General features: G+C 37.2%; 1 protein-coding gene across 3 annotated transcripts; it reads right to left on the bottom strand.

Annotated features, from left to right (window-relative positions):
- On the bottom strand, nt 1-26,536 carry LOC127416074 (tumor protein D53-like). 3 transcript variants are annotated; one of them, XM_051655193.1, is made up of 9 exons: nt 26,409-26,499; nt 25,401-25,442; nt 24,824-24,847; nt 14,274-14,389; nt 12,157-12,305; nt 6,573-6,674; nt 2,804-2,842; nt 1,417-1,477; nt 1-1,225 (listed from the first exon to the last, which is right to left on the bottom strand). In XM_051655193.1, exons 1-9 carry the CDS (start codon nt 26,443-26,445, stop codon nt 1,103-1,105), a joined length of 693 nt encoding a protein of 230 aa, XP_051511153.1. In that variant the 5' UTR covers nt 26,446-26,499; the 3' UTR covers nt 1-1,102. The 3 variants fall into 3 exon arrangements, with proteins under 3 accessions (XP_051511153.1, XP_051511154.1, XP_051511155.1); XM_051655194.1 differs by lacking the exon at nt 2,804-2,842 and having other exon boundaries at nt 26,409-26,498; XM_051655195.1 differs by lacking the exons at nt 24,824-24,847; nt 25,401-25,442 and having other exon boundaries at nt 26,409-26,536.
- Nucleotides 26,537-26,862: the final 326 nt, after the last annotated feature.

Genomic DNA, 26,862 nt, shown 5'->3' with positions numbered 1-26,862 from the left:
ACAGATTAAGCATCATTTCAATTTCATTCCAATTAAAGCATCTCACTTAAACACAAATTTTATAAACTTCCTGAACACCACCAAGCAGATCCCAGTGATTAAAAAAGTAACATGTAAAATGTTATAGTTAAGCAGTAACTACAAAAAATAAATATCTCTTACAAAAGTTTTGAGTGACATCTATTGTATGAACTTTTTTGCAAAGACTCCGCAAGACTTTACTCTTAATAGGGACAAAAGCACAATAAAAAGTTCATTTTAATTTTATGGTTTCTGATCATGGGTCTTAATTTCAGGACTGATGATCCAGGACTTGGTGACTGCAAAAATCATTTAAATGGCAAAAGTTGTGCCAACAACAGGTCAAGTTCAACACTGAGTATGCATTTGAAGTAAGATCTTTTAAATTACAAAAATCAAGTTTAAATAACAATTGACCTCAATGTCAAAGCTATACCCACAAAGCTGTTACAAAGTCTAATTTTACATAAAGTATGAAGAAAAAAAGAAAAGAAAAACAATAAAATGCTATACATTTTTGGTTAATGACAATTATTGTTGCCAATACATTATAACAATGTACATTTAAAGCCGTCACTGAGAAAAATAAATCCTACATAATTTGCTGTTTATCAGCACATGTGTGCTTTAGTTGTTGGGTATACAGTGAGAATAAGACAAAGAACAAATAAGTTAAGGAAGGGAAATATTTAAATAGCAAGTCTGACATCTGTTTTTGTTAAACATTTTTTCAAGTACTGTACTTCTCTTAGGATTGCACATGCAGCCATTATTTTTGGTCCAGGAAATGCTTAATGCTTTGTTACAGTCACACAATGCTGAGTTAGTATAAATTAATGATAAAAGTAATGCAGCGAATTAATAATAGGTTTGTCAAAGGCAGACTTCTTGAAAAATATAATTATTTCGACCGAGAGTTAAAGAAAAATGTGCTCCACTTTTACACGTAACATCTGAAAGGAATATATTACTATGTTTTGGGCCCCTAGTGCAATTTTAGCACTCCCAGCTAACACTATGGTCTCCAGACCATTAGGGGGCATCAGAGTTCCATGGGTAATCCAGAAGACTGTCAAGACCCTTAGCACGTGCACTCACTGCTCTTGGTTATACTGTTTGTAGGGGTGTCCTGGGCACTGGCCTGAGCAGCTGATGATAACACCTCCTCGAAACTGCCAGCACCTCCAGTGCTTCCAACCTTTGACTGCTCAGAACACAAACAGTGCAGTGTTGAAAACATTCATGACATTGGCTACTGTTGACATTAAGCACACTGAAGTTGGAAAGCTTCCAATGATCCCCACTGAATGATTTACAACAAAAAAAAACAGCCTGTTTGGCTGAAATCTTTGCCAATTTTGACCACCCAATAAAATTATTACAAATCAGCCTTACCTTGATGTTAGAAACTGTGCTTTCCACTTTCTCCTCAAATGACTTGAAACTAGGCGAGTTCCTGTTAAAATAAAGACAGTTTAGTTTCATATTGCACACTCTAAATAACTACGCAATTACAGATCTGGTCCATTCAATAAAGGTCCTAACGTACTTGCTGGGCTTTGTTATTGTGCAATAACTAAGTAATTAATTACTATAATTAAATGACTTTTTCATTGAAAATGTAATGGATTACTTTTAATTTTTCAGTAATTTAATTACAGTTACTTCTGATGTAATTGTGTTAAATACTGCATAGACTACAGAACAATTCTGTATAAAACAATAGTGAATTTAAAATTTAACGTCTAATGTTAAAATATGTTTTCTAATTTAATGCAGCTCCCTTAAATTCTTTGGCCAGTTCATGAATAATTTATTTGATTTTATATGATTTATTTGAAAGTATTAAAAGAACAATTTCATGTCTATCCTTATATTTTTCATCTAGTCGAGGTTGATAAGGGTTTTAGTAAGTAATTAGTAATAACTAATGCAATTACTTTTCAGACAGAGTAATTAGTCCAGTAATCTAATTACAATTTAGAAGATGTAATTAGTAGTTAGTAATTAATTGCTTTTTTAGAGTAACTTACCCAACACTGGTAATGACATGCAAGATCTAACATTATTTTGGATCTAACATTATTTACAGTTTTCTAATGCAACACAACCAGAGCTGTTTAGAAATCTGAAAAAAGACTCAAGCTATTGTGAGCTATTAACAATGTACTGTTAGAATGTCACATTTATTTTATGTGTTGTTTGTATCATAGACACCACTTATTTTATCCCCTTCTCTCCCAATTTGGAATGCCCAAGTTCCCACTACTTAGTAGGTCCTCATGGTGGCGCGGTTACTCCAGGTGGAGTGGTGGAGGACAAGTGGTGGAGGACAAGTCTCAGTTGCCTCTGCTTCTGAGACCATCAATACATGCATCTTATCACGTGGCTCATTGTGCATGACACCGCGGAGACTCTGCATGTGGAGGCTCATGCTATTCTCCGCGCTCCATGCACAACTTACCACGCGCCCCATTGAGAGCAAGAACCACTAAATCACGACCATGAGTAGGTTACACCATGTGACTCTACCCTCCCTAGCAACCGGGCCAAATTGGTTGCTTAGGAGACCTGGCTGGAGTCACTCTACACACCCTGGATTCGAACTCGCGACTCCAGGGGTGGTAGTCAGCGTCAATACTCGCTGAGCTACCCAGGCTCCACATAGACACCACTTTTGACATTTTTGTTATTATTATTTTTATTTTCAGAATAAATTATTAAAGGAAATAAAAACATACATGCAAAGCAAGCAGTTTAATACTTTCACATACACATTTACCTCATTGCAGGCATACTCATTGAATGGCGTATAGAATAGCTGTCCCATGAAAGCATGGCCAAGCAAGAGAGAGGCTGAATCATTATCATGGACATACACATATTGCAAAAGAAAATGTGTATATTTACAGTGCTAATTATTACCAGATCGTGTAATGATTCTATCTATACTGTAATAAATGCATGCACATGCACTCCTGATATACAGTAGCTATACACTAGCTGCACAAACGGCATTCAAATAAGGAAACTGTAGTGAAAGATTTTAAGGTGTATGACCATTGGCACACTGTTTTCAATGCACTATTGGTAAGCACTAAAGTACATCCTGATAACAGAAGCTATGCAAGCAGAAGGGGGAAGTTCTACTATTTTATACATAAATTATAGATCAAAACAAAGCATTACATAAATAATCAGTCACCACATAAATAGTTAATGAAGAGCAACACATGATGAAATTGCAATCTAGTAAAAATCAACATTAGTGTAATTAAATATGTTGTATTAAAGGGATAGTTCACCCAAAAATGAAAATTCTCTCATGATTTACTCACCCTCCTGGCATTCCAGATGTGTATGACTTTTTCTTCTGCAGAACACAAATTAAAATTTGTAGAAGAATATTTCAGCTCACAATTAAAATGAATGGGTGCCAACATTTTGAAACTTCACAATCCACATAAAGGGAGCATAAAAATAATTCATAAGACTTCAGTAGTTAAATCCATGTGTTGAGACACGATATGATGGGTGTGGGTGAGAAACAGATCATATTTAAGTAATATTTTAATATAAATACACCTCCCTGCTCAGTAGGGGTTGAAATGCATGAAGAATGTGAATAACCAAAAACAGAAGAAGGAGAAAGTGAAAGTGAAGGAAAAAGGACATAAATATTGATCTGTTTCTCACCCAACCCTATCACATTGCTTCAGAAGATATGGATTTAACCACCAGAGTCATTTGGAGTACATTTAAGTTGCACTTATGTGGTTTTTGGAGCTTCAAAATTTTGGCACCCATTCACTTGCATTGTATGGACCTACAGAGCTGAGATATTCTTCTAAAAATCGTTTGAGTTCTGCAGAAGAAAGAAAATCATACACATCTGGGATGGCATAAGGGTGAGTTAATGATGAAAGAATTTTCATTTTTGGGTGAACTAACCCTTTAATGCCAGAGACAGGTATATAATTGTGTCTTAGGATTTTAAATAACTTAACTTTTAAATGACAATGGTGCAACACTATTAACTGTTTAACTCGTTCTCGTGTTATGTCCTAAAATCATTTGCGAGTCTAATTAATCTTCTTAAAGGAGTTTATTAATCTATTGTCTGGATATTACATTTATAGCATTTGCAAAATACAGATGAACACAATCGATGTCATAGTGAAACTGGTCTCAATAGATTGACATTAACTGAAGTTGTAGTGAAATCTTCATATTAGCTGCCTGGTCAGATAAAGTATTTTCCCTTTTTATGGAAATACAGTGTTCCGAGTCCCATCTTTAAGTAAGATTTAGTTTCAGAATGGTCACTGTTCTCAAGTATCATGCAGATGCTAAAACAAAGCAGCTATGTCTAATCTCTGTCTGCTTCCATGCATTCAATATCCAACCTGGTCTGAAAGAATGAACGTTACTCTATATACATTTTTGCAAACTGACTTTTACGTACCGCTTTCTACATTTTGCTGCAGTTTCTGGTGAAATGAACACTAGAGGTGCTACAACAACTATGCATTATTCATTGTCACAGAAATCACGAGTAAAATTGCTGATTATGACTTTATACAATTACATTTTTCACTCTATTACTCAGGCATTGAAGTAAAACGGAATTACATGGTTGCTTCAGTAAACTTGTTTTTTTTTATTTTTTTTTTTTATTTGCCTTTTAAAACTATCGGTTAGGATTAGGGTACTGTTGTAGGTCAGGGAGGTACGTTTTATTCATTAAAACCTCCATCTAAAATTCACCTTAAAAACCTTGTCTGATTACAACCTCATTTCGCTCGGTTTTGGCCCCCTCTGCTGGACATTTCACTTTGAAACTGCAGCCAAACGTGGAATGAATAACGTAATTTCAGTTTTGCAAAAACGTTGCAATGTTCACGTAAATTTCATGAGACCATGCTGGCAATATCTTACCCAATAGAATATGACCTGAGGTGTGCATAAAGGGGAAAGAACATGGTGAATCATTTTTGATGACGTAATTAGGCTTTACGATATAAAGTTTAAACCTATTTTGGGGGCATAGAAAAGGCATGCAGTTTTCCTAGTTAAAGGGATAGTTCACCCCAAAATTATAATTCTCTCCTCAGTTACTCACCCTAATGCCATCACAAACCCACATTACTTTTTTCTTCTGCAGAACACAAATGAAGAAATTTTGAAGGATGTATGAAGTGTTTTATTTCCATACAATGTAAGTCAATGTGGTCCAAAACTTTCAAGCTTTAAAAAAGGACATAAAGGCAGCATAAAAGATCCATAAGACTCGAGTGGTTTAACCCATGTCTTCTGAAGCGATACGATCAATTTGTGTGAGAAACAGACCAAAATTCTTATTCACTATAAACTATATGGATTACTTTCATGCTGCCTTTATGTCCTTTTTGGAGCTTGAAAGTATGGGCAAAAACCCATCCTAAATCCTTTGAAAAATCTTTGTGTGTGTTCCACAGAAGAAAGTACTTTATATGAGTTTGATGGGTGATTCGATACAAATGATATTAGGGTGAGTAAATGATTAAAGAATTATCATTTTTGGGTGAACTATCCCTCAGATAGTCAGAATTATATCAAACCTTGACAGCACTAGATTAAGGCAATCAGATGAATTTCTAATAGGCCATAATGCCATTTAAACATCAAAATGTGCACACATTTTGGAAATTTTTTGCAGTATACATTAACATCAGGCTTTTGTCCTATATATTTCCATTGTGATCATCTTCAGTCGTGGCACAGAGTGAAATGACTGAACTATAATTATGTGGTCTGCTACTATATGTAAGATCAAACAACTCCCCCCCCACACACACACACATGCAGAGAGACAGTCTTGTACACTGGCAACCACACACACATACCTCTTGGGATACAGTATCTGAAGGCCAAACATGCTGAAGTAAAATAAGGATAAACATAAATGTCCAATTTAACAGTAAAGTCCAATTTTTTATTAGCACCAAAGAAAAGGCATGGGTGAGAGGCGAAACATAACATCATGCATTAAATTAGAGAAATAATAATGATTAGAAGATAATTGTACTGAAAAACAAGCCATATATTGTTTTCTTTTTGTTATATATTTTGCAGTGTATAAGCTTGCCATCTGTAAAGCTTTACCCATTTGGTCAGGACAATGCCTATACTGAATGACTCAAACAAATAATACTTATTAAAGGCGAATCTTTATGAAAACTCTCTTTCTGTACTTCTGAACTGAAAGCATCTATTGTCATAGAGTGTCTCAAACATCCAAGATCCAGTCAAGATGACCTGGTATATTTTTCATGCAACCAAAAGCTCTTATTTCAATGCCAGCTGGACCTGCCCCCAATCAGGCCCACTGAAAGCTGCTTAAACTGAGGCTTGTGTAACCCTAGCATGCCCGCTCAAACAGACTGTCCGAGGTAAAGCCTCAGTGAGTGTGTATTTGCGTTTCTAAAAGAGTGGTGGTGTTTCAAAGCAGAAGAGAAAAGCAGGAAAGGTTTGGACAGAAGAAAGAGGCAAAAGGGGAAGTGACATCCTACCTCATGTCTCCAAACTTCCTGCTGATGGTAGTGCCCAGATTGCTGAAGGCCGCAGATGTCCTCTGTCCTGCCATGCTCAGAGTCTCAGAGGTCCTTTTGTACCTGCCAGTACGGCATAAAAATAACAGATTCTCATCACGGGTGCCATGTACGTAAACAGCGATATTTATGGTTTGTCTAAATCTGCAGAGGCAAAAAGAGTGCACTGAACATAACATTCAAATATTAGCCAGTACAGAGAACGAACCAGGAAATGTTGTAAACAAAAAGCAGGCACATTTACTGAAACAACACAGAGCCTTTTATCATTTGGGGTCACATACCCCCTCAGATAATTTGAGTCAGGTGGATTGAGTGCAACTTTGCAAAAACAAAAGATTCATTTTTTTATTTAAGATAATTAAGTCGCATAAGTATTGCACTGTAACGTAATCCATTCACATGTCTCAATCAGTCCAACTGGTCAAAATGTGTTCTTTTAACGCACCTTCCGCAAATCATGTGCGTTAAAAGAATATAGTTTACCCAAAAATCCAAAAGTCGTTCGAAAGGCTACACCATTGTGAAAACAGCAAAGCTACTGTAACGCTACTGAAAAATGTAATTCAATTAGTAGCATCGCTACTTTTAGTTAGCTACTCCCAAACACTGGTAAAATGTCCAATCTGCTCTTTCCATACAACGAAAATGAATGGTGATCTCTGAGCTCACACGTAATAATTTGTGTAAAAAAAGCACTCAAATAATTCTACTTAAGCGCAGATGTCCATTGTTCTTCTACAACTGGCCATAGATCAGTCCAGGGAGTCTAAACCTGTTAAATTGATGTGAGTGCGTGTGTTTGTGTGGAGACATTGTGGCTGATATGGGAATCATCTGTATCAGTCAGTAGACGCTATCTGATCAGTTTGGCCCTCTCAGCCAACAAGCCGCATGCCATGGCAACTGCCACATGAGAAGGGCTATTTATTTGAGAAGCTAGTTACCAAATCACTATGTAGCAACTGAATAACCAGAGGAACATGGGACTATAAACACAAGGCGAGGACAGAGAGACTAAGGTAGTATATATATATATATATATATATATATATATATATATATATATATATATATATATATATATATATATATATATATATATATATCGTAAGCATTCCCTTATATTGTTGTTATTCTACATTAATAACATTAATAATAAATGAATACCATTAATGACTCTAATGTTAAGTGGTTCTTCTGATGGTATAAGTAAGGGATACTGTACAGTCAGCCAGTCATTATCACAATTGTAAAACGGATAGTTCCGCTCATGCTCATGGATGCTGATTGATAAAAAAACTTGACATGAACGCACCAAGTCAAGTCAAGTCAAATTTATTTGTATAGTGCTTTTCACAACAGGCATTGTTTCAAAGCGGCTGTACATGAAATTATGCTATAACAGAAAAAGAATGAATATAATGCCAATATTAGTTATTTATGTTTTGTGGTTAAAATTAATGAACTAAGTAAGTGTTGTGGGTCAATGATTAAACAAATGGTTTTATATGAACTATAAGTTTTAGTGTTACAGTCCTTGAAGTCATCCCGAATTAACTGAGGATATACACGTAGATGCATTGTCCTTTGATTTTGGCCGATGAAGGCTTTTGTTAGTGATTAATTCATTTTTTATGTTGTTTAAAAGAATGCTGTCCCTCCTTTGACCAAGTTGATATAGGTATCATTCAGTGAGGAGCATCGCAGTCCGGCTGGAAGCTTATGGCAGGTAATAACTCCATCCTGAGCCCATGCTTCAGACAGAGGCTCATGAAGAATCCCATATCTTTGAGAGTGCATCAATTCATCCTCTGTGAAGTCCGTCTTTGTAGACTGAAGTCTGGCTGGCAAATGTGACCATATGGCCACATCCACTCTAATACGTTTTCATTTGTAAACGTATTCATTTCGCTATGTTTACAACTCTCATTCACACTAGAATGCCGTTTTCCTCCACCAAAAATAGAGCATTTAAAAAACGCTCTTCATTACTACACATTGTACTTTGGAATAACGTTGGGAAACTAAAAAAATGGTGGTTTCAAAATTAAAGGTGCACTCAGTAATTTTTTCCCCATTAAAAACTGTTACTTCTAAAGAAATGAATTGTAATTTTGAAACCATGAGCACTCACATGTATCCTTATAAAAGCTGTTTTATTCTACATGCGGGAGGGGTGCCCTCATGGGGGCTGCCATTTTTGAATCACATGAAAAGCTGAATACTACTCGCTTAATCTCAGTAACTGTCTTGTTATTGGACACTTTCACATTAAATTAATCATAGCTGATTGTGAATAGTGAATTTCTACAATGGCATCTGCAACTGAAAACTATTGATTTTGAATGATGCTGCATCCACACCATGGCTGCATCCGAAACCAGGAAAATGCTGCCTTCGGCGGCTGTATATGGAGGCAGGATAAAAATAAGGTGCTTTTCAAACTGTTCAGAGACCAGTTTCCTTAAGAGTTCCATTCATTCAAACCAGCTGACAGTTAAGACAATAACCGATTAGGCAGCAAATCAGCTGCCTACACTTTCGGATGCAGCCCAGGTGTCACTGTAAGTCCAAGATGACATGAGCAAAAAGTTACTGAGTGTACCTTTAAGATTAGTGTGGATGTGGCCTATCCTGTATCTTCTAACGGTAAGGTTTCATGTAATTTTACTTAGAAATGAACATTTTAATAAACATTTGTGTCCTTAATATTTTTATGATGTGGTATTTTTATGCATCGTGTCATGCCTAACAACGCCCTTCAACTGTGAGTATATTCATAATCTAAGAAAAAAGGTAAGACTGCCTGACCTGAGAGGTCAAAGGGTTAAACAATCAATAGCTCACACAAAAACAGCAAGAGTGTGCCGTTATAAGAGAAAAAGAGAGATGTGCAGTAGGGCTGCTCGATTATGGCAAAAATCATAATCACGATTATTTTGGTCAATACTGAGATCACGATTATTTAACACGATTACTCATTGACTTTGGAAACATCATTCATTTACTGAACTTTAAAAAAAAAAAAAAAAAAAACTTGTCTTTTTAACAGTGGATTTCCTTGAACTTGAAATGTAAACTGAACTGGGTAGGGGAGGAGGCTATTGTCATATGATAATTATTTTATGTTATGTATGGTAATCAAATAAAGGAAAGCCTCCATCTCCACCATTTACAGCTGGGTTGCTCACACTTCTATGGAATGAGATTTACTTTTTCATCATGTTATTGCAGCAAGATCTACCATGTACAATAAAGGCTATACATTATCACAATACCAAAATTTCAGTAGTCGGTAGTTAAATTTGATGATTCTCAATACCAGCTTCAAAACCACAACAAATAATAACACTAACTAATATGTGAATTATGGAAGAATGGTTTCAAGTTCTTAAGTAATTATTCAAGACTAGTAAACTGTTTTTTTAGAAGTAATAAAATAACAATGAAAAACAGCAATGAATAGAAACTGATTACAAATAATATAACAAAAAATACAAGTTAAGAAAATTCAGTGTTTTTTAACAGCTTTAAAAGTTTTTAACAGCAGTAGGATATCAAGCATTCAAGTAAACATTCAGAATGAAATGCAACATAAAACATCCTGGTTACTTTCGTAACCTCCATACCCTGAGGAGGGAACGAGACATTGTGTCGATGTAGTGACACTAGGGGTCACTCTTGGGAGCCCCAAACACCTCTGCTTTTTGAAAAAAGGCCAATGGGAATTGGCGAGTGGAATTTGCATGCAACTCCCCCGGACATACGGGTATAAAAGGAGCTGGTATGCAACCACTCATTCAGCTTTTGTGCTGAGGAGCCGAGACAAGGTCCCGGCCATTTCAGCGGGTAGTTCAGTGTTGTGGCAAGAGGGACACAACGTCTCGTTCCCTCCATCAGGGAACGGAGGTTACGAAAGTAACCAGGACATTCCCTATCCGTCACTCGCTCGACGTTGTGTCGATGTAGTGACACTAGGGGTCCCTATACGAAAAGCCACAACTAGCTGAACTGTGTTACGTGGACTGGCGGTGCGAGACGGGCAGACCGCTGTGTGCCTCGTAGCCAGCGCACCAGGCCGTCACGTAACCTCCCCCAACACTCTGAGCGTCGAACGGTCCTTCGGGAACAAGTCGACTGCCCAAAAAAATAGGGACAGGCTAGCCCAGCCGTGGTCTCTTTTTCTCTTTTTTTCTCCCCAAAAAGAGTGGAATTTGTTAACCGACTGGGGGCCATAAATGTCTATGTTGGGGGGGAGTCACATCCAAGGGGAAGACACCACAGAGACCACACCACACCCCACCCAGAGAAGGGGGGGGGGGGGTATTTTGAGTGGAAATACATCACATGGTCTTACTGAGTCTTGCCGGAAGTATGTCATGTGGAGAAGTCCCATGGTAGGTCCTACCCGAGGGGGAAGGAGTTTCTACAAACATGGTAGAACTTTGTAATAAGTGACACAGACCTAGGCTATCATAAATATAGCCGGTTATTTTTTTGTTATTGACGCTTTAATCAGTCTGCTTGTCTGGCCGGGCAAGTAAAATTCTCTTTCACTTGCCCCTTCTGAAATCCACTTGTCCCTGACAAGCGTTAATGTCAAGCCCTGATTAAATATTTTGGCGTATTGCCAGTTTTCTTCATGATAAGATACACGCAGTGAACGCGACACATATATTATGATTCACTACGTCGCGAGCCATCATGTTATAATCTAGCTGCAGCAAACGCGTGCAAGTGACGAGCATCCCTGTGCTAGAGTGTGCATCAGCCGGCAGAAGATTCAATCTTTTCCCTGGACACTTCACACAATTCTTAGATGCGGCTCTGACCGCACAGAAAAATGCCAGTTTCTGAGATTATTTTCATAACCCGCTTCCTTATTATTTTAACTTTAATAAAGAACGCTTTAAAGGTATAACGCCAGGGCGTTTCATTGCGAAACGGAATGTGGCACAATAATCGTTTTATCTCGATTATCTTGTTTTCATAATGGTTGGAAGCCAAAATCGTGATTGAAAATAAAATTCAATTAATCGCCCAGCCCTAATGTGCAGCTTGGATCCATGCACAGATGTCACAATCAGTGCCCGGTCACAATGACATCATTCTTGTGCAATGGATTGTGTGTCGCAGAATGTCATTGTTTGCCTGGGTAAAGGGAACTGAAGCAACCAATATAGATCACACTGTGATGGCCTTAACCTAAATGTACTGTAAATTAAAAGAGCACATCCAAAACAGTGGAGCTGTTCTAAGGTTCTAAATGTCAGTCCATTCTCCAGGAGGAGGCATGTAAACAAAAATCTTCAAATCGTGTAGCTTGTTGATGAGAAGTGTGTCATTACTTCTCTAAGCAATCAAATGGTCAATAAAAAGGGTACAAAAATCCCATACACTAAATTGAAGGAGGGACCAGAGGCATACAAGTATTTGAAAACAGGCCCGATGTCTGTCAAATCTTTAGTGTCACTGTTGAAAGATACAACAAGCCTGAACGAAATCTGACATCAATCACAGGCATTAAGAAGAGACTACTTACACTGTGCTGGTCTGCATGTCGTACCAGCTCTTGCTGAAGTTCTGTCGTAGTTCAGTCAGCTGTGTGATCCCCAGTTTCTGTTTCAACTCCAAGTGGCACTTCTCTTTGGAGGCCAGGACTTGCTTCAAAGTAATGATTTCCTCCTCTAACTGACAAAAGAAACATGAGTAAATAAGGCTGGAAGCTGAAGACCTCTTGTAATATTCTTCAGATTTGTGTACAGCTGCCCTTTTCTCAGAAAACACACAATGAATTGCTACTGAACAACAATAATGCAATTCTAGTATGAACTGTCAACTGTTCATACCCTCTCGCACTTACACATAAAATGAGTCACAGTTTATGTTGGCCTTACATGGCCCAGTGGACCGTAAAGATCTGGGAGGATAAAATAGCCCAAGGATAAACGGCAAATAGTACAAGCTCTAGTCTCATGATTTTCAATCATGAGTGGACGTACTGGATGAGATAATGCAAACCATTTCTGCTGCAACAAAGCAGTCACTTGCAGTACAATGCTAATAAATCGGACTGCAGTGCATATCAATTCTAATTTTAAAAACTGTCAATTAACCTAAATTGAACTTTATGTGGTATAATCTAAATGAACAGGTTTTATTCAAGTCATCAATCAACTTGACTACATAAGGTTACACCAACAAATGCCATTTCTAATGGTCAGATCGGGTAAAAATTGCTTGTAACAGCGGCAATTTTTTACCCTCATAACATGCAAAACAAAATGCAGGAAAATGCAGACATGTCTGCCAGGATTTACATAGCATTCAAGACTGTTCCTACATGAGCTTTGTGGCCTTCAAGCTCAATAACTACATCGGGTCTCATTCACTAGTGTGTTTAAAAAAAAAAAATATGCTTTTTTGCATAAAATTTAGAACCAACCCTAAATGAAACATGGAATGTGTTAAAGGGATAGTACACCCAAAAATGAAAATTCTCTCAACATATATTCACCCTCATGCCATATGTAATACTTTCTTCTTCAGCAGAACACAAACAATGATTTTTAGAAGAATATCTCAGCTCTGTAGGTCCATACAATGCAAGTGAATGGTGATCAGACATTTGTTGCACCAAAAATCCCATAAAGGAAACATAAAAGTAATCTATAAGACTCCAGTAGTTAAATCCATGTCTTCAGAAGGTGTGGGTGAGAAACAGATCAAAAAAGTCCTTTTTTACTTTAAATCTCCACTTTAACTTTAACTTTTACATCTGAAAGTCACATGTGGTGCATGTTAAGTTTCACTTTCACTTCTGAAAATGAAAGTTAAAGTGGAAATTTAGAGCAAAAAAGGACTTAAATATTGTTCTGTTTCTCATCCACACCTATTATATTGTTTCTGAAGATATGGATTTAAACACTGGAGTCATGTGGATTACTTTAATATATTTCCTTTATGTGATTTTTGGAGCTACAAAGGTCTAATAACCATTCACTTGCATTGTATGGACCTACAGAGATATTTTTCTAAAAATCTTTGTTTGTGTTCTGCTTAAGAAAGAAAGTTATAGACATCTGGGATGGCATGAGGGTGAGTAAATGATAAGAGATTTTTCATTTTTGGGTGAACTGTCCCTTAAAGCTGATTTTTTTTATAAAAATACATACTATGAGAAATTGTAAGAGTCCCTACTCCCTACAATAAGTCTTATTTATTTCAGACTAACAAAAATTATGTGCGTTACAATCTGGGATAACCTCTGCATTAAAATGCAGCCTGTATATGCCTATTCACAGCTGGCTAATGAGAGGTCTGAAAGATGTTCATGTGTGGTCTAGACCTATATAAAAGAGAGTTTGCACCTGTACCCGTGAATTACTGTACTAACCGCAGGCATGAACTGACTTGTTTCGAGTAATTCAGATTCATCAACATTAGAATGAAGATAACAAACAAATTTATGGACATATGCACCTGGACATTTTTGTCTGAAAAAGTTAGAACACTTGTATGCAATGATTAGTGAATGACAACCATTGTTTCTTAAGATCAGCCAGCTCTTACTGTTCCTGCAACCCATTTTCCTGGTCTATAGGATAAAGACGGTCTCACTCTATATTACATTAGTGCTAAACACAGTGGGGAAGGTACCTTAGCCAGTTCATTCTGCATTTCCTCTCGCTCCTCTTCTGTGACAGTGTTGTTGAGATCCACCTCTGACACCATGTCCTCATCCACTTCCTTTAGAGGTTCTTTGTCCAATAAACCTGGGAAAAAATGGGTACAAAACTAGATGAACAATGAAAGTTAATGCTCTAACCTCTTAATGTTCCAAACCCAGCCTCAGCCTCCATTCACTTTCATTGAATGGAAAAAAAAAAAAAAAAATGCAATGAAAGTGAATGGTGACAGACTAACATACTGCCAGTGCCTAACATATCCTTTTGTGTTCCATGGTAGAAAGAACATCTTGTGAGTTTGGAATGACATGAGGGTGAGTAATTGAAAGAATTTTCATTTTTGGGCAAACTATCCCTTTAAAATATCTGAAACAAATATACAGGTTTATGAGCACACATTCTTTATTAATCCACAAACTGTGGTTATGAAGCATTACAAAAACATTTCTTAAACATTTTTCTTATTGCTGTAATGTAACTCACTACTGGGAGATTATACTTCTAAAAATAATTTGAGTATTTAAATCTCAAATATTTTTCATTAAAAGATTTTAGAGGACAAAAGTCACACACATTTATGTTTGAGGCATTTGTAATTTTGCAGGAAGTCCAGTTAGTCTACTCAATTTTTTATGTATTTTTTATTTTATTTTATTTTATTATTTGATTAACGCATTTAAATTTCAGAACAAAATTCCTTTGAAATTAATAGTGTAATCTTTGACAAAATAAAATTATTTACATTAAATTATTTTAAAAAATTCAGTTTGATGGAATTTTTTTATGAAATTGAAAAGTGTAAATCTTAAAAAATGGCTTGAATATAAGCTCAGCAAAAAAGAAATGTCCTCTCACTTTCAACTGCTTTTATTTTCAGCAAAATTAACTTTGTATAAATATTTGTATGAACATAAAAAGATTCAACAACTAAGACATAAACTAAACAAGTTTCACAGACATGTGACTAACAGAAATGGAATAATGTGTCCCTAAATCAAAATCAAAAGTAACCACCAGCTGCATTACGCACTGCAGTGCATCTCCTCCTCATGGTCTGCACCAGATTTGCCAGTTCTTGTTGTGAGATGTTACCCCACCCTTCCACCAAGGCACTTGCAAGTTCCTGGACATTTCTGGGGGGTATGGCCCTAGCCCTCACCCTCCAATCCAACAGGTCCTAGATGTGCTCAATGGGATTGAGATCCGGGCTCTTCGCTGGCCATGGCAGAACACTGTCATTCCTGTCTTGCAGGAAATCATGCACAAAAAGAGCAGTATGGCTGGTGGCATTGTCATGCTGGAGGGTCATGTCAGGATGAGCCTGCAGCAAAGGTACCACACGAGGGAGGACCACATCTTCCCTGTAACGCACAGTGTTGAGACTGCCTGCAATTACAACAAGCTCAGTCCAATGATGCTGTGACACACTGCCCCAGACCATGACGGACCCTCCACCTCCAAATCAATCCTGCTCCAGAGTACTCCTCGGTGTAATGCTCATTCCTTCGACGATAAATGCGAGTCCAACCGTCACCCCTGGTGAGACAAAACTGCAACTCGTCAGTGAAGAGCACTTTTTGCCAGTCCTGTCTGGTCCAGTGAAGGTGGGTTTGTGCCCATAGGCGACATTGTTGCTGGTGATGTCTGGTAAGGACCTGCCTTACAACAGGTCTACAAGCCCTCAGTCCAGCCTCTCTCAGCCTATTGCGGACAGTCTGAGCACTGATGGAGGGATTGTGCATTCCTGGTGTAACTCGGGCAGTTGTTGTTGCCATCCTGTACCTGTCCCGCAGGTGTGATATTTGGATATACCGATCCTATGCAGGTGTTGTTACACGTGGTCTGCCACTGCGAATACGATCAGCTGTCCTTTCTGTCTCCCTGTAGCGCTGTCTTAGGCGTCTCACAGTACGGATATTGCAATTTATTGCCCTGGCCAGATCTGCAGTCCTCATGCCCCCATGCAGCATGCCTAAGGCACGTTCATGCAGATGAGCAGGGACCCTCGGCATCTTTCTTTTGGTGTTTTTCAGAGTCAGTAGAAAGCTCTCTTTAGTGTCTTAAGTTTTTATAACTGTGACCTTAATTGCCTACTGTCTGTAAGCTGTTAGTGTCTTAACGACCGTTCCACAGGTGCATGTTCATTAATTGTTTATGGTTCATTGAACAAGCATGGAAAACATTGTTTAAACCCTTTACAATAAAGATCTGTAAAGTTATTTGGATTTTTATAAAATTATATTTAAAATACAGTGTCCTGAAAAAGGGACATTTCTTTTTTTGAAGAGTTTAAATACACTACCTGTCAAAAGTTTTGAAACACTTGAATGAAATATTTCTCATGATCTTAAAAATCTTTTGATCTGAAGGCATATGCTTACATGTTTGAAATTAGTTTTGTAGACAAAAATATAATAGTGCCACCATATTCATTTATTTCATTATAAAACTAAAATTTAATTAAAAAATGTTTTTGAAATTGATGACTTGTCCAAATAATAAAGAAAAGCAGGCAATAAGTGCCCAACATAGATGGGAACTCCTTCAATACTGTTTAAAAAGCATCCCAGGGTGATACCTCAAGAAGCTGGTTGAGAAAATGTCAAGAGTACATGTCTGCAAATTCTAGGCAAAGGGTGACTACTTTGAAGATGCTAAAATATAACACAGTTTTATTTATTCCATTTATGTTATTCCATAGTTTGATGACTTTACTATTATTATAAAATGTGAAAAAAAAACAAAAAAAACAAAACCAAAAAAAGAATGAGTGTTTCAAAACTTTTGACCGGTAGTGTATATATATATACAGTTGTGCTCAAAAGTTTGCATACCCTGGCAGAAATTGTGAAATTTTGGCACTGATTTTGAAAATAGGACTGATCATGCAAAAAAACTGTCTTTACATAGTTGTTTGGCTCCTTTTTAAATCATAATGGTAACAGAAATCACCCAAATGGCCCTGATCAAAAGTTTACATACCCTTGAATGTTTGGCCTTGTTACAGACACACAATGTGACACACACAGGTTTAAATGGCAATTAAAGGTTAATTTCCCACACCTGTGGCTTTTTAAATTGCAATTAGTGTCTGTGTATAAATAGTCAATGAGTTTGTTAGCTCTCACGTGGATGCACTGAGCAGGCTAGATACTGAGCCATAGGGAGCAGAAAAGAACTGTCAAAAGACCTGTGTGATAAGGTAATGGAACTTTATAAAAATGGAAAATGATATAAAAGATATCCAAAGCCTTGAAAATGCCAGTCAGTACTGTTCAATCACTTATTAAGAAGTGGAAAATTCAGGGATCTCTTGATACCAAGCCAAGGTCAGGTAGACCAAGAAAGATTTCAGCCACAACTGCCAGAAGAATTGTTCGGGATACAAAGAAAACCCCACAGGTAACCTCAGTAGAAATACAGGCTGCTCTGGAAATAGACGGTGTGGTTGTTTCAAGGAGCACAATATGACGATACTTGAACAAAAATGAGCTGCATGGTCGAGTTGCCAGAAAGAAGCCTTTACTGCACCAATGCCACAAAAAATCCCAGTTACAATATGCCCGACAACACCTTGACACACCTCACAGCAGTGACGATACCAAAATAGAGCTTTATGGTCACAACCATGATTGGAGAGGGGTCAACAAGGCCTATAGTGAAAAGAATACCATCCCCACTGTGATGCATGGTGGTGGCTCACTGACGTTTTGGGGATGTGTGAGTTCTAAAGGCACGAGGAATCTTGTGAAAATTTGGGCATATTGCCAAGATGAATGGGCAGCTATACCACCAGCAAAAATTTGGGTTTGCATACCCTTGGAGAATTGGTAATATATGTACTATTTTTAAAGAAAACATGAGTGAGCAGGCAAAACACATTTCTTTTATTTCTTATGGGGTTCATATTCAACTGTAGGTTATAACAGAATGGCACAATCATAAAACAAAACATGGCAACAAAGAAAAAAATTAAATGTTCAAAAGTTCAAAAGTCTGCATACCCTTAGTTCTTAATATTGTGTATTGCCCCCTTTAGCATCAATGACAGTGTGCAGTCTTTTGTAATAGTTGTCTATGAGGCCCCAAATTCTTGCAGGTGGTATAGCTGCCCATTTGTCTTGGCAAAATGCCTCCAAGGTCATGCAAAGTCTTTGGTCATCTTGCATGAACCACATGTTTGAGATTTCCCCAGAGTGGCTCGATGATATTAAGGTCAGGAGACTGTGATGGCCACTCCAGAACCTTCACCTTTTTCTGCTGGAACCACTGGAGGGTCAACTTGGCCTTGTGCTTAGTGTCATTGTCATGCTGGAAAGTCCAAGAGCGTCCCATGCACAGCTTTTGTGCAGAAGAATGCAAATTGTCTGCCAGTATTTTCTGATAACATGCTGCATTCATCTTGCCCTCAATTTTCACAAGATTCCCCGTGCCTTTAGAGCTCACACACCCCCAAAACATCAGTGAGCCACCATCATGCTTCACAGTGGGGATGGTATTCTTTTCACTATAGGCCTTGTTGACCCCTCTCCAAACATGGTTGTGACCATAAAGCTCTATTTTGGTATCGCCACTGCTGTGAGGCGTGTCAAGGTGTTGTCGGGCATATTGTAACCGGAATTTTTTGTGGCATTGGTGCAGTAAAGTATTCTTTCTGGCAACTCGACCATGCAGCTTATTTTTGTTCAAGTATCGTCGTATTGTGCTCCTTGAAACAACCACACCGTCTTTTTCCAGAGCAGCCTGTATTTCTCCTGAGGTTACCTGTGGGTTTTTATTTGTATCCCGAACAATTCTTCTGGCAGTTGTGGCTGAAATCTTTCTTGGCCTACCTGACCTTGGCTTGGTATCAAGAGATCCATGAATTTTCCACTTCTTAATAAGTGATTGAACAGTACTGACTGGCATTTTCAAGGCTTTGGATATCTTTTTATATCCTTTTCCATCTTTATAAAGTTCCATTACCTTGTTACGCAGGTTTTTTGACAGTTCTTTTCTGCTCCCCATGGCTCAGTATCTAGCCTGCTCAGTGCATCCACGTGAGAGCTAACAAACTCATTGACTATTTATACACAAGCACTAATTGCAATTTAAAAAGCCACAGGTGTGGGAAATTAACCTTTAATTGCCATTTAAACCTGTGTGTGTCACCTTGCGTGTCTGTAACAAAGCCAAACATTCAACGGTGTGTAAACTTTTGATCAGGGCCATTTGGGTGATTTCTGTTACCATTATGATTTAAAAAGGAGCCAAACAACTATGTGATGATAAATGGCTTCATATGATCACTATCCTTAAATAAAAGACTTTCATTTTTGCATGATCAGTCCTATTTTCAAAATCAATGCCAAAATTTCTGCCAGGGTATGCAAATTTTTGAGCACAACTGTATATATATTTATATATATATATATATATATATATATATATATATATATACATATATATATATACATACACATATACACATATACACATATATATATATATATATATATATATATATACACATATACATATATATATATATACATATATATATATATATATATACATATACATATATATATATATATATATATATATATATATATACATATACATATATATATATATATATATATATATATATATATATATATATACATATACATATATATATATATACATATACATATATATACATATACATATACATATACATATACTATATATATATATATATATATATTTGAGTGTAGTGAAGCCTTGATAACTGCAAACATGTTTATCCATCACTAACCATAACTATGTCGCCTCACCCCTGAATGGAGGTGTATTTGTGCACATTTAATTATCGGCTGTACACAAAAAAAGCAGAGAGACTGACAACATGAGGCCTGGACAAAACCTTCCAATCTATAGGCAGCTTGATCACACAAATGCAACAGGTATAGTAGTGTCTAATGATGAATCACATTCAAGTTCCAAACAAATTGGATTATTCATTTACAAACATTCCTGGTAACCTTGAAGCCTTGACATGGGATCTCTTTGTTCAACCAGTAACTCGCAGAAGCATGTCTTAAGGACACATTGGGTTGATTTAAATGAAAAATACCTCTTATAAATGACTGAAACATTGGTACAGAGGGCAGTGTTGATCAATTCGACAGTGTTCCGTTATGCACAAGATTTCAATTTCAGTAATACAAGAGGATGTGAAATTAGGAATGTGGTTTGATTACTACTGCTGTTGCTGAAACCTCAAACCAGTTCTCTAAAATCCCAGTTTCCTCTGCAAAATCACTCACCCAATAAACCACCATGTGCTATAGTATCATTTTGGCATTTTAAAGACCCCATAAAATAGTTTGACAAATGCATTTTTTTTATAATGATACAGAAACATTTGTTTTTCAATTAATTCAAAACAATGTTCTTCAAAAGCATGAAACTAGAGAGGTTAAGTCAAAACACTCAACATGCTTAAAGTGAAAGTAAAAAGAACACTAAATCTTGCAATGACAAGAAAATGAAGGTCCAATGCCAGAAACAGCAGTTTCAAATACTAATGCCCTTGACATGGCTCCAGTAATCTAAGTAAGTGTTGAGGTTGTTTTTGTTCAAAGGGAAACAAGAGTCACATCTTGGAGGACTGGTCAGTCATTATATCAGAACCTGATTAAAGTGTTGTGGCATGAAACCTGTGATACACTTTCAGTGGCAAATGAAATCAGTGAGCAGTGAAGCCAAGCAGAGCTGTCTGTTCACATTTGCAATCAGCCACAACATTAAAACTACCTGCCTAATATCGTGTAGGTCCCCCTCGTGCTGCCAAAACAGATCTAACCCGTCGAGGCATGGACTCCACAAAACCTCTGAAGGTGTCCTGTGGTATCTGGCACCAAGATGTTAGCAGCATCCTTTAAGTCCTGTAAGTTGCAAGGTGGGGTCTCCATGGATCGGACTTGTTGGTCCAGCACATCCCATAGATGCTCAATCGGATTGAGATCTGGGGAATTTGGAGGCCAAGTCAACACCATGAACTCTTTGTTATGTTCCTCAAGCCATTCCTGGACCATTTTTGCGGTGTGGCAGGGCGCATTATCCTGCTTAAAGAGGCCACTGCCATCAGGGAATTCCGTTGCCATGAAGGGGTGTACGTGGTCTGCAACAATCTTTAGGTAGGTGGTACCTGCCAAAGTAACATCCACATGAATGCCAGGACCCAAGGTTTCCCAGCAGAACATTGTCCAGAGCATCACACTGCCTCTGCCGGCCTGACTTCTTCCCATAGTGCATCCAGCTGCCATTTCTTCCCCAGGTAATTGACGCACACGCACCCAGCCATCCACATGACTTTAAAGAAAATGTGATTCATCAGACCAGGCCACCTTCTTCCAGGTCCAGTTCTGACACTCACATGCCCATTGTAGGTGCTTTCGGCGGTGGACAGGAGTCAGCATGGGCACTCTGTCAGTGTCAGATGTCAGTGGTTTTAATGTTGTGGCTGATGTAAGTGCTCAAGAATAAGATCTGGATTCTTTAGTTACACCATTCATTGGCTTGTACAAAATACCATACTTGCTTTAAACTAAAGCAAGATGGTTCATTGGTTTCCCACTGGCATCAGACTTATTGTATACTGGAATGAAATTTCTGCAAAGGGCTATAAAAAGATCTACAGTATTCTGATATAGCAATAATATATTTTTAGTGCATTACATTTTCTAATGTTTTGGAATTGAAATGGTACAATTTCAGAGATAACACCCCCCCCAAAGAAAAAAACCCACTAAGCTTAATTTAAGGATGTTAAATTACTGACTTTGCTGACCTCTAATATCATCAACACATGTTCAATGCATACATGTAAGTATAGTTAAGCAGTATTACAAGACTTGATTTACTTAAAGGAGATAAATATGATTTTCCTTTATATAGATTAAAACTGAGGGTTGGATCTTTTATAACTCATAAGAAAAGTTGCTTTATAAAAAGCCATTATCTCACAGTTCCACAGCCCCTTTGTTAAGGTTGCTAAGCAACTTTCCTGATGCCTTGCATCAACCTCCCAATTATCCCATGAATCTAATTCCCTAAATCTATTTAAGGGTCTGTGGCTCAAATAAGAGGAAGTGCAGAGGATCAAATTCATCTTAAATATGTAAAATAATACCCTTTGCTCTCCATTGCTTTTCTACTGTCTACAGACTCAGTGCTAAACCTTTGCTGAAGGTTTATTAATGGGAAAAGTGTGATACTGAATTTGTTCATCCAACACCACTGATGAAATGCTGAGTCATCTAAAATTCAAACTGAGACCATCTGAAATGATAACGCATTTCAGTGCATTTCTGAAAAAAAAACAAACCCTGCTTTTTAATGCCAATTATAAGATCAACTGAGTTTCCAGCTGAATAATCCAGGTAAAACTAGCTTCAGATGATTGCAGGTTTTACAAGGTTTCTTACTGGACATTAGCTGGTCCAAGCTGGTTTAGGTGTTTAATAAGCAGGTCTACTAACAAGACAGATTGTCCAGCTTGGCTATATAAAGCTGGAGCTGGTAGACCACCTTGGCTAAGCTTTTGGGAACCTGTGGCCTATGTCACAAAGCAGGATTATGCGGCTAGCTATGCAAGTTTAAAACTTAGTTTGAGCGAACTCTGATTTCGCGGTACCAACTAAGGTGGATAGGTTTTCATCGAGGTGCATCCCCACAGTAACATATGCTAAACGGCTAACCAGATCAGGGGAAGGTTATGTTCTCATACAGATACTGGACCAATCAGCTGTGAGTAAAGTGACAGTCACTCCCCCTGTAGCTCTTACACCAATTTAAAGCACACTTCAAAGAAACAATTTTAGAAATCCACAAAATCAGCTGTTTATGATAATTGTTTATTCGTGAGAAATATTTTCGGCAGTCTTCATTTATCTAAAGACATTTAACCCCCCCCCCCCCCGGGTCATTTTCCCACACTGGCCATAACATATCTATAAAAATAATTACATCTTAAATAATTACATAATTAAAAGTAAGATGGATTAATACAAAGCATATCAATAATGATTGATCAGTTTTAATATCTAAAAAAACTGAATCCCTCCCCAACATAGAAACATCAGAAAAGTGTGAATACCACCCAAACCACTTCTTTGATGGATTTGCTTGCAGACATGCCAAGAACATACAATCCTTTACTTAAATGTATTACAATTATTCATGATTTTGTAGTGATCATTGGTGAAATGTGTTTTTATTGATCATATTTTTATAACGTCCACTTGTGATGTGTAACTGTGTTTAAATTCTTCATAATTTTCATAAAGATCTTCAGCTGAGAAGTAAATAACACTGATTCCTTCAAACCCATTTACTTGGTGTTGCTTGTCAGAAGTGGGATTCGAACCCACGCCTCCAGAAAAGACTGTGACCAGAATAAAATGCCTCAGACTGCTTAACTATTTTGACCCAGAAGACAAAACCACACAATAATTAGTGATAATCACAAAGAAACTCTTCCACAACTTGATCTTAGTGTTTATGTCATCAATCAACATTTTATTTTCTGGTCTACTCTGTCCCTGTCAAGTGGGCCAATCAGAGTTCATCTTTATCACATTCTGCTGTCTGGGTAAGCGAGTCAGAGCTGTGTCAAAGCATTCGGTTTGTAATCTGAGCAGCTAAGTGTCCCTTTAGGGCAGTGTGCCCAACAGTTCAGCTTCTTCAAGCTCACTGGACTATGCGCTACTCTTCTGTCCAGCTCTCTCAATGTCCTCATGTTCCTTCTTGATGACACAACAAGACTCACAAAGAATCACTTCACTGTCTTCAGAGAAAGACTTCAATTTGAAGAAGAGGATATTCTGACTATAAGATGAACAAAATACCAGAAACATTTAAAAGACACATGCATATCTTTTAATTTATTACTGACATTGAAATGTAACTTTAAAAAGGCTAAAAAAGTGTGTTCAATATCACATTACCATATTAGCATATTTTTGCTGTGGTATTGAAATTGGTATCAAGAACCATGAATTTTTCCTAGTACTGGTACCGACTACTGAAATGTTGGTATCGTGACAACACTAGTGTATACCTTTTCCTTTTGTGTGACTGATGGTGTGTTGAGAGGTTGTCAGAGGTTGTATTTTCCCTTTAGGATTTTCTCTCCACTGATGGTTAGGTTTAGGGTTGGGGTTTTGGACTATGGTTAATAAAATATGCATTCCTACTAAAAAAATAATTTTATATAATGCAAAAAACAACTAATGTATCCAGAATTTTAAGGGCACACTTTCAATGCAGCGTTGCGTAATTTCTGGCCTTGCTATAGTAATACGATGAATTTCTCCTTTGTGATAATCTGACTGGATTTAATTCGGCTGACTGTTGCATAGAGACAGGGCAGAGTATTCAGTAACTGGCAGGAAATCCCAGATGGTGACCATGCAAAGCATGGAACGGTGTTGTTTTTAAAACTCAACAGCTAAGATCCTTCATATGGAATTAGATGTTTCTGAGACCTACCTGCATGGAGGTTTCCTCTCTCTTCTGTTGTTTAGCAAAAAAGAATGAGAACATTACATGAGTTGATTCGTTCACACAATGTCAAGTCAGAGTACCACATCTGACAAAAGTGCACTCACATCACAGAGACAAATGCAATCATCAATTCACCAGTCTGCATGCAACAATGAAGAATGAAATTAATCCCTCGTAATATACAGGACCAAAGATTATTCACAAAGACACAGAAAATCACATCAAACTCAAATGTTTTTATATGTTTCATTCAAGCAGCCCTTAAATTGCATGCATTTGAAGAAAGCCACTGGCACAACAAAGGGTTTGCATGTCAAATAACCAGTAACCAGTGTAAAATGTTTACAAGTTTTGATTGTGCAAAAGGCTTTAAAGCTGAGGAAAGCAGGTCAATGTGAGGACATGGCTGTCTATATCCATCTACAAGTCACCTAGGGAAAATATTTCTGAATGGCTAAACAAGCTCACAATGCGTCAATGCAGAGGTGGGGATGAGAGATCAACCCCATAGAGATTTGATTTGTCACATTCAATCTCAACATATCACACAGCGAGCTCTTACCCCAGTCTACTGCTTCAGGAGTCAGTACGCAAGAGTACAGCTCTGTGAAGTATGATTTGCAAAACAAACGCAAAAAAAATTTGAAGTAGGTTAAATGCACAAAGTCACACAATGAATGCAAAGCTGCATTTACTTCACTTCTAGTGTTCACATATTGATTCAAAATACCATAATATTCTATAATTTATTGTACTATATTATACTACACTTAACTATAATATTTAACTAGTTATGCAAATTTGTGAAGCACCCTTGGGTTTGTGCAATATAAATAATAAATGTTGTTTATTTTTTATAAGTTTGTGTAATTTACTATTCTATACTATAAAATTGCAAACAACACATGTTACTGTACTACACTTTACAGTACTGTACAGTTCTGTACCTAAATACAATATTATATTAAATACAGTGTGTGCAGAGCAACATTGACTTTGAATTTAATAGTTAAAAATTACTTTCAACCAACACTATACTAGCCTATATTATACACTAAATTTTGTATTTAAAACACCAGTATCTGGTTACAAGATTTCAATTATTAGCTCGAGACAGTCACGTGGGGAATGAAAACGGAAGGTCACGTGGTTCTCCAGATAAAACCTAATTTAGTACCCCACATTTGTTTACGTGTTTTTTGGCAACAGATCACTGGAAAACGTTAATCACATGTCCCTGACTAAAGTTGACCACCACGTTACAATTAAGTCCAAAAGGAGCTTATAAGACGCTATGAATTTGACTCGGAGTATATGTTTTTTTTTTTTTTTCTTCATTAAATGTTAATATTGTTTGCTGTCTTATTATCTGTTCAGATCTATTAACTATTAACACTAACACCAGCATGCAATATACTACCCCTCTTTAACTCAAATCTGCAAGTTATTTGAGGGTTACAGAATAAAAGTGAAAATATATTTACATAGATATTTAAAGATATTTCTATGCATTTTTTTTTTTTTTTTTCACAGAACATAAGACATGAAAGTGATCTGAGGGGAAGCTCACCCTGTTGTCTGGACTCCATATCAGCGGTACTGTCCATATGAAGGTCCAGCACACTCACTTACAGATAACCGCACAGTTCAGAGAAAAATCCCATCCAACTCAAGCGTGACGCGCACCGCACAAACAAGATCTGCTATCAAAGCACCGCCCACATGGGAGGGGCTTTTGTCATAGACCAATGAAAGAGGTTCTAAGCATTATATATTTGAGTGGTTAATTTGCTAGTGTGAAAATACATTTTAGAATAAATAATAACACACACACACATATATATATATATAATTGTTTTTTTTTTTTTTTTTTTTTTTTTATAAAATAGTCTAGATGGTCGTTCACACCGAACGCGTCCTTGCTCCGAAGACTAAAGTCTACGGCTGTCAAGACATCTCTAGGAGGAAGGTCTAAATGACAGTTTGGCAAATAAATCCATACTTAACACGAGTAACAAGTTTAC

The sequence above is a fragment of the Myxocyprinus asiaticus genome, chromosome 25 (genome assembly GCF_019703515.2).
Source record: "Myxocyprinus asiaticus isolate MX2 ecotype Aquarium Trade chromosome 25, UBuf_Myxa_2, whole genome shotgun sequence".
In the NCBI taxonomy this organism is placed as follows: Eukaryota; Metazoa; Chordata; class Actinopteri; order Cypriniformes; family Catostomidae; genus Myxocyprinus; species Myxocyprinus asiaticus.
Note: the sequence above shows the minus strand (reverse complement) of the source record. Positions and strands in the feature narration are given on the sequence as shown.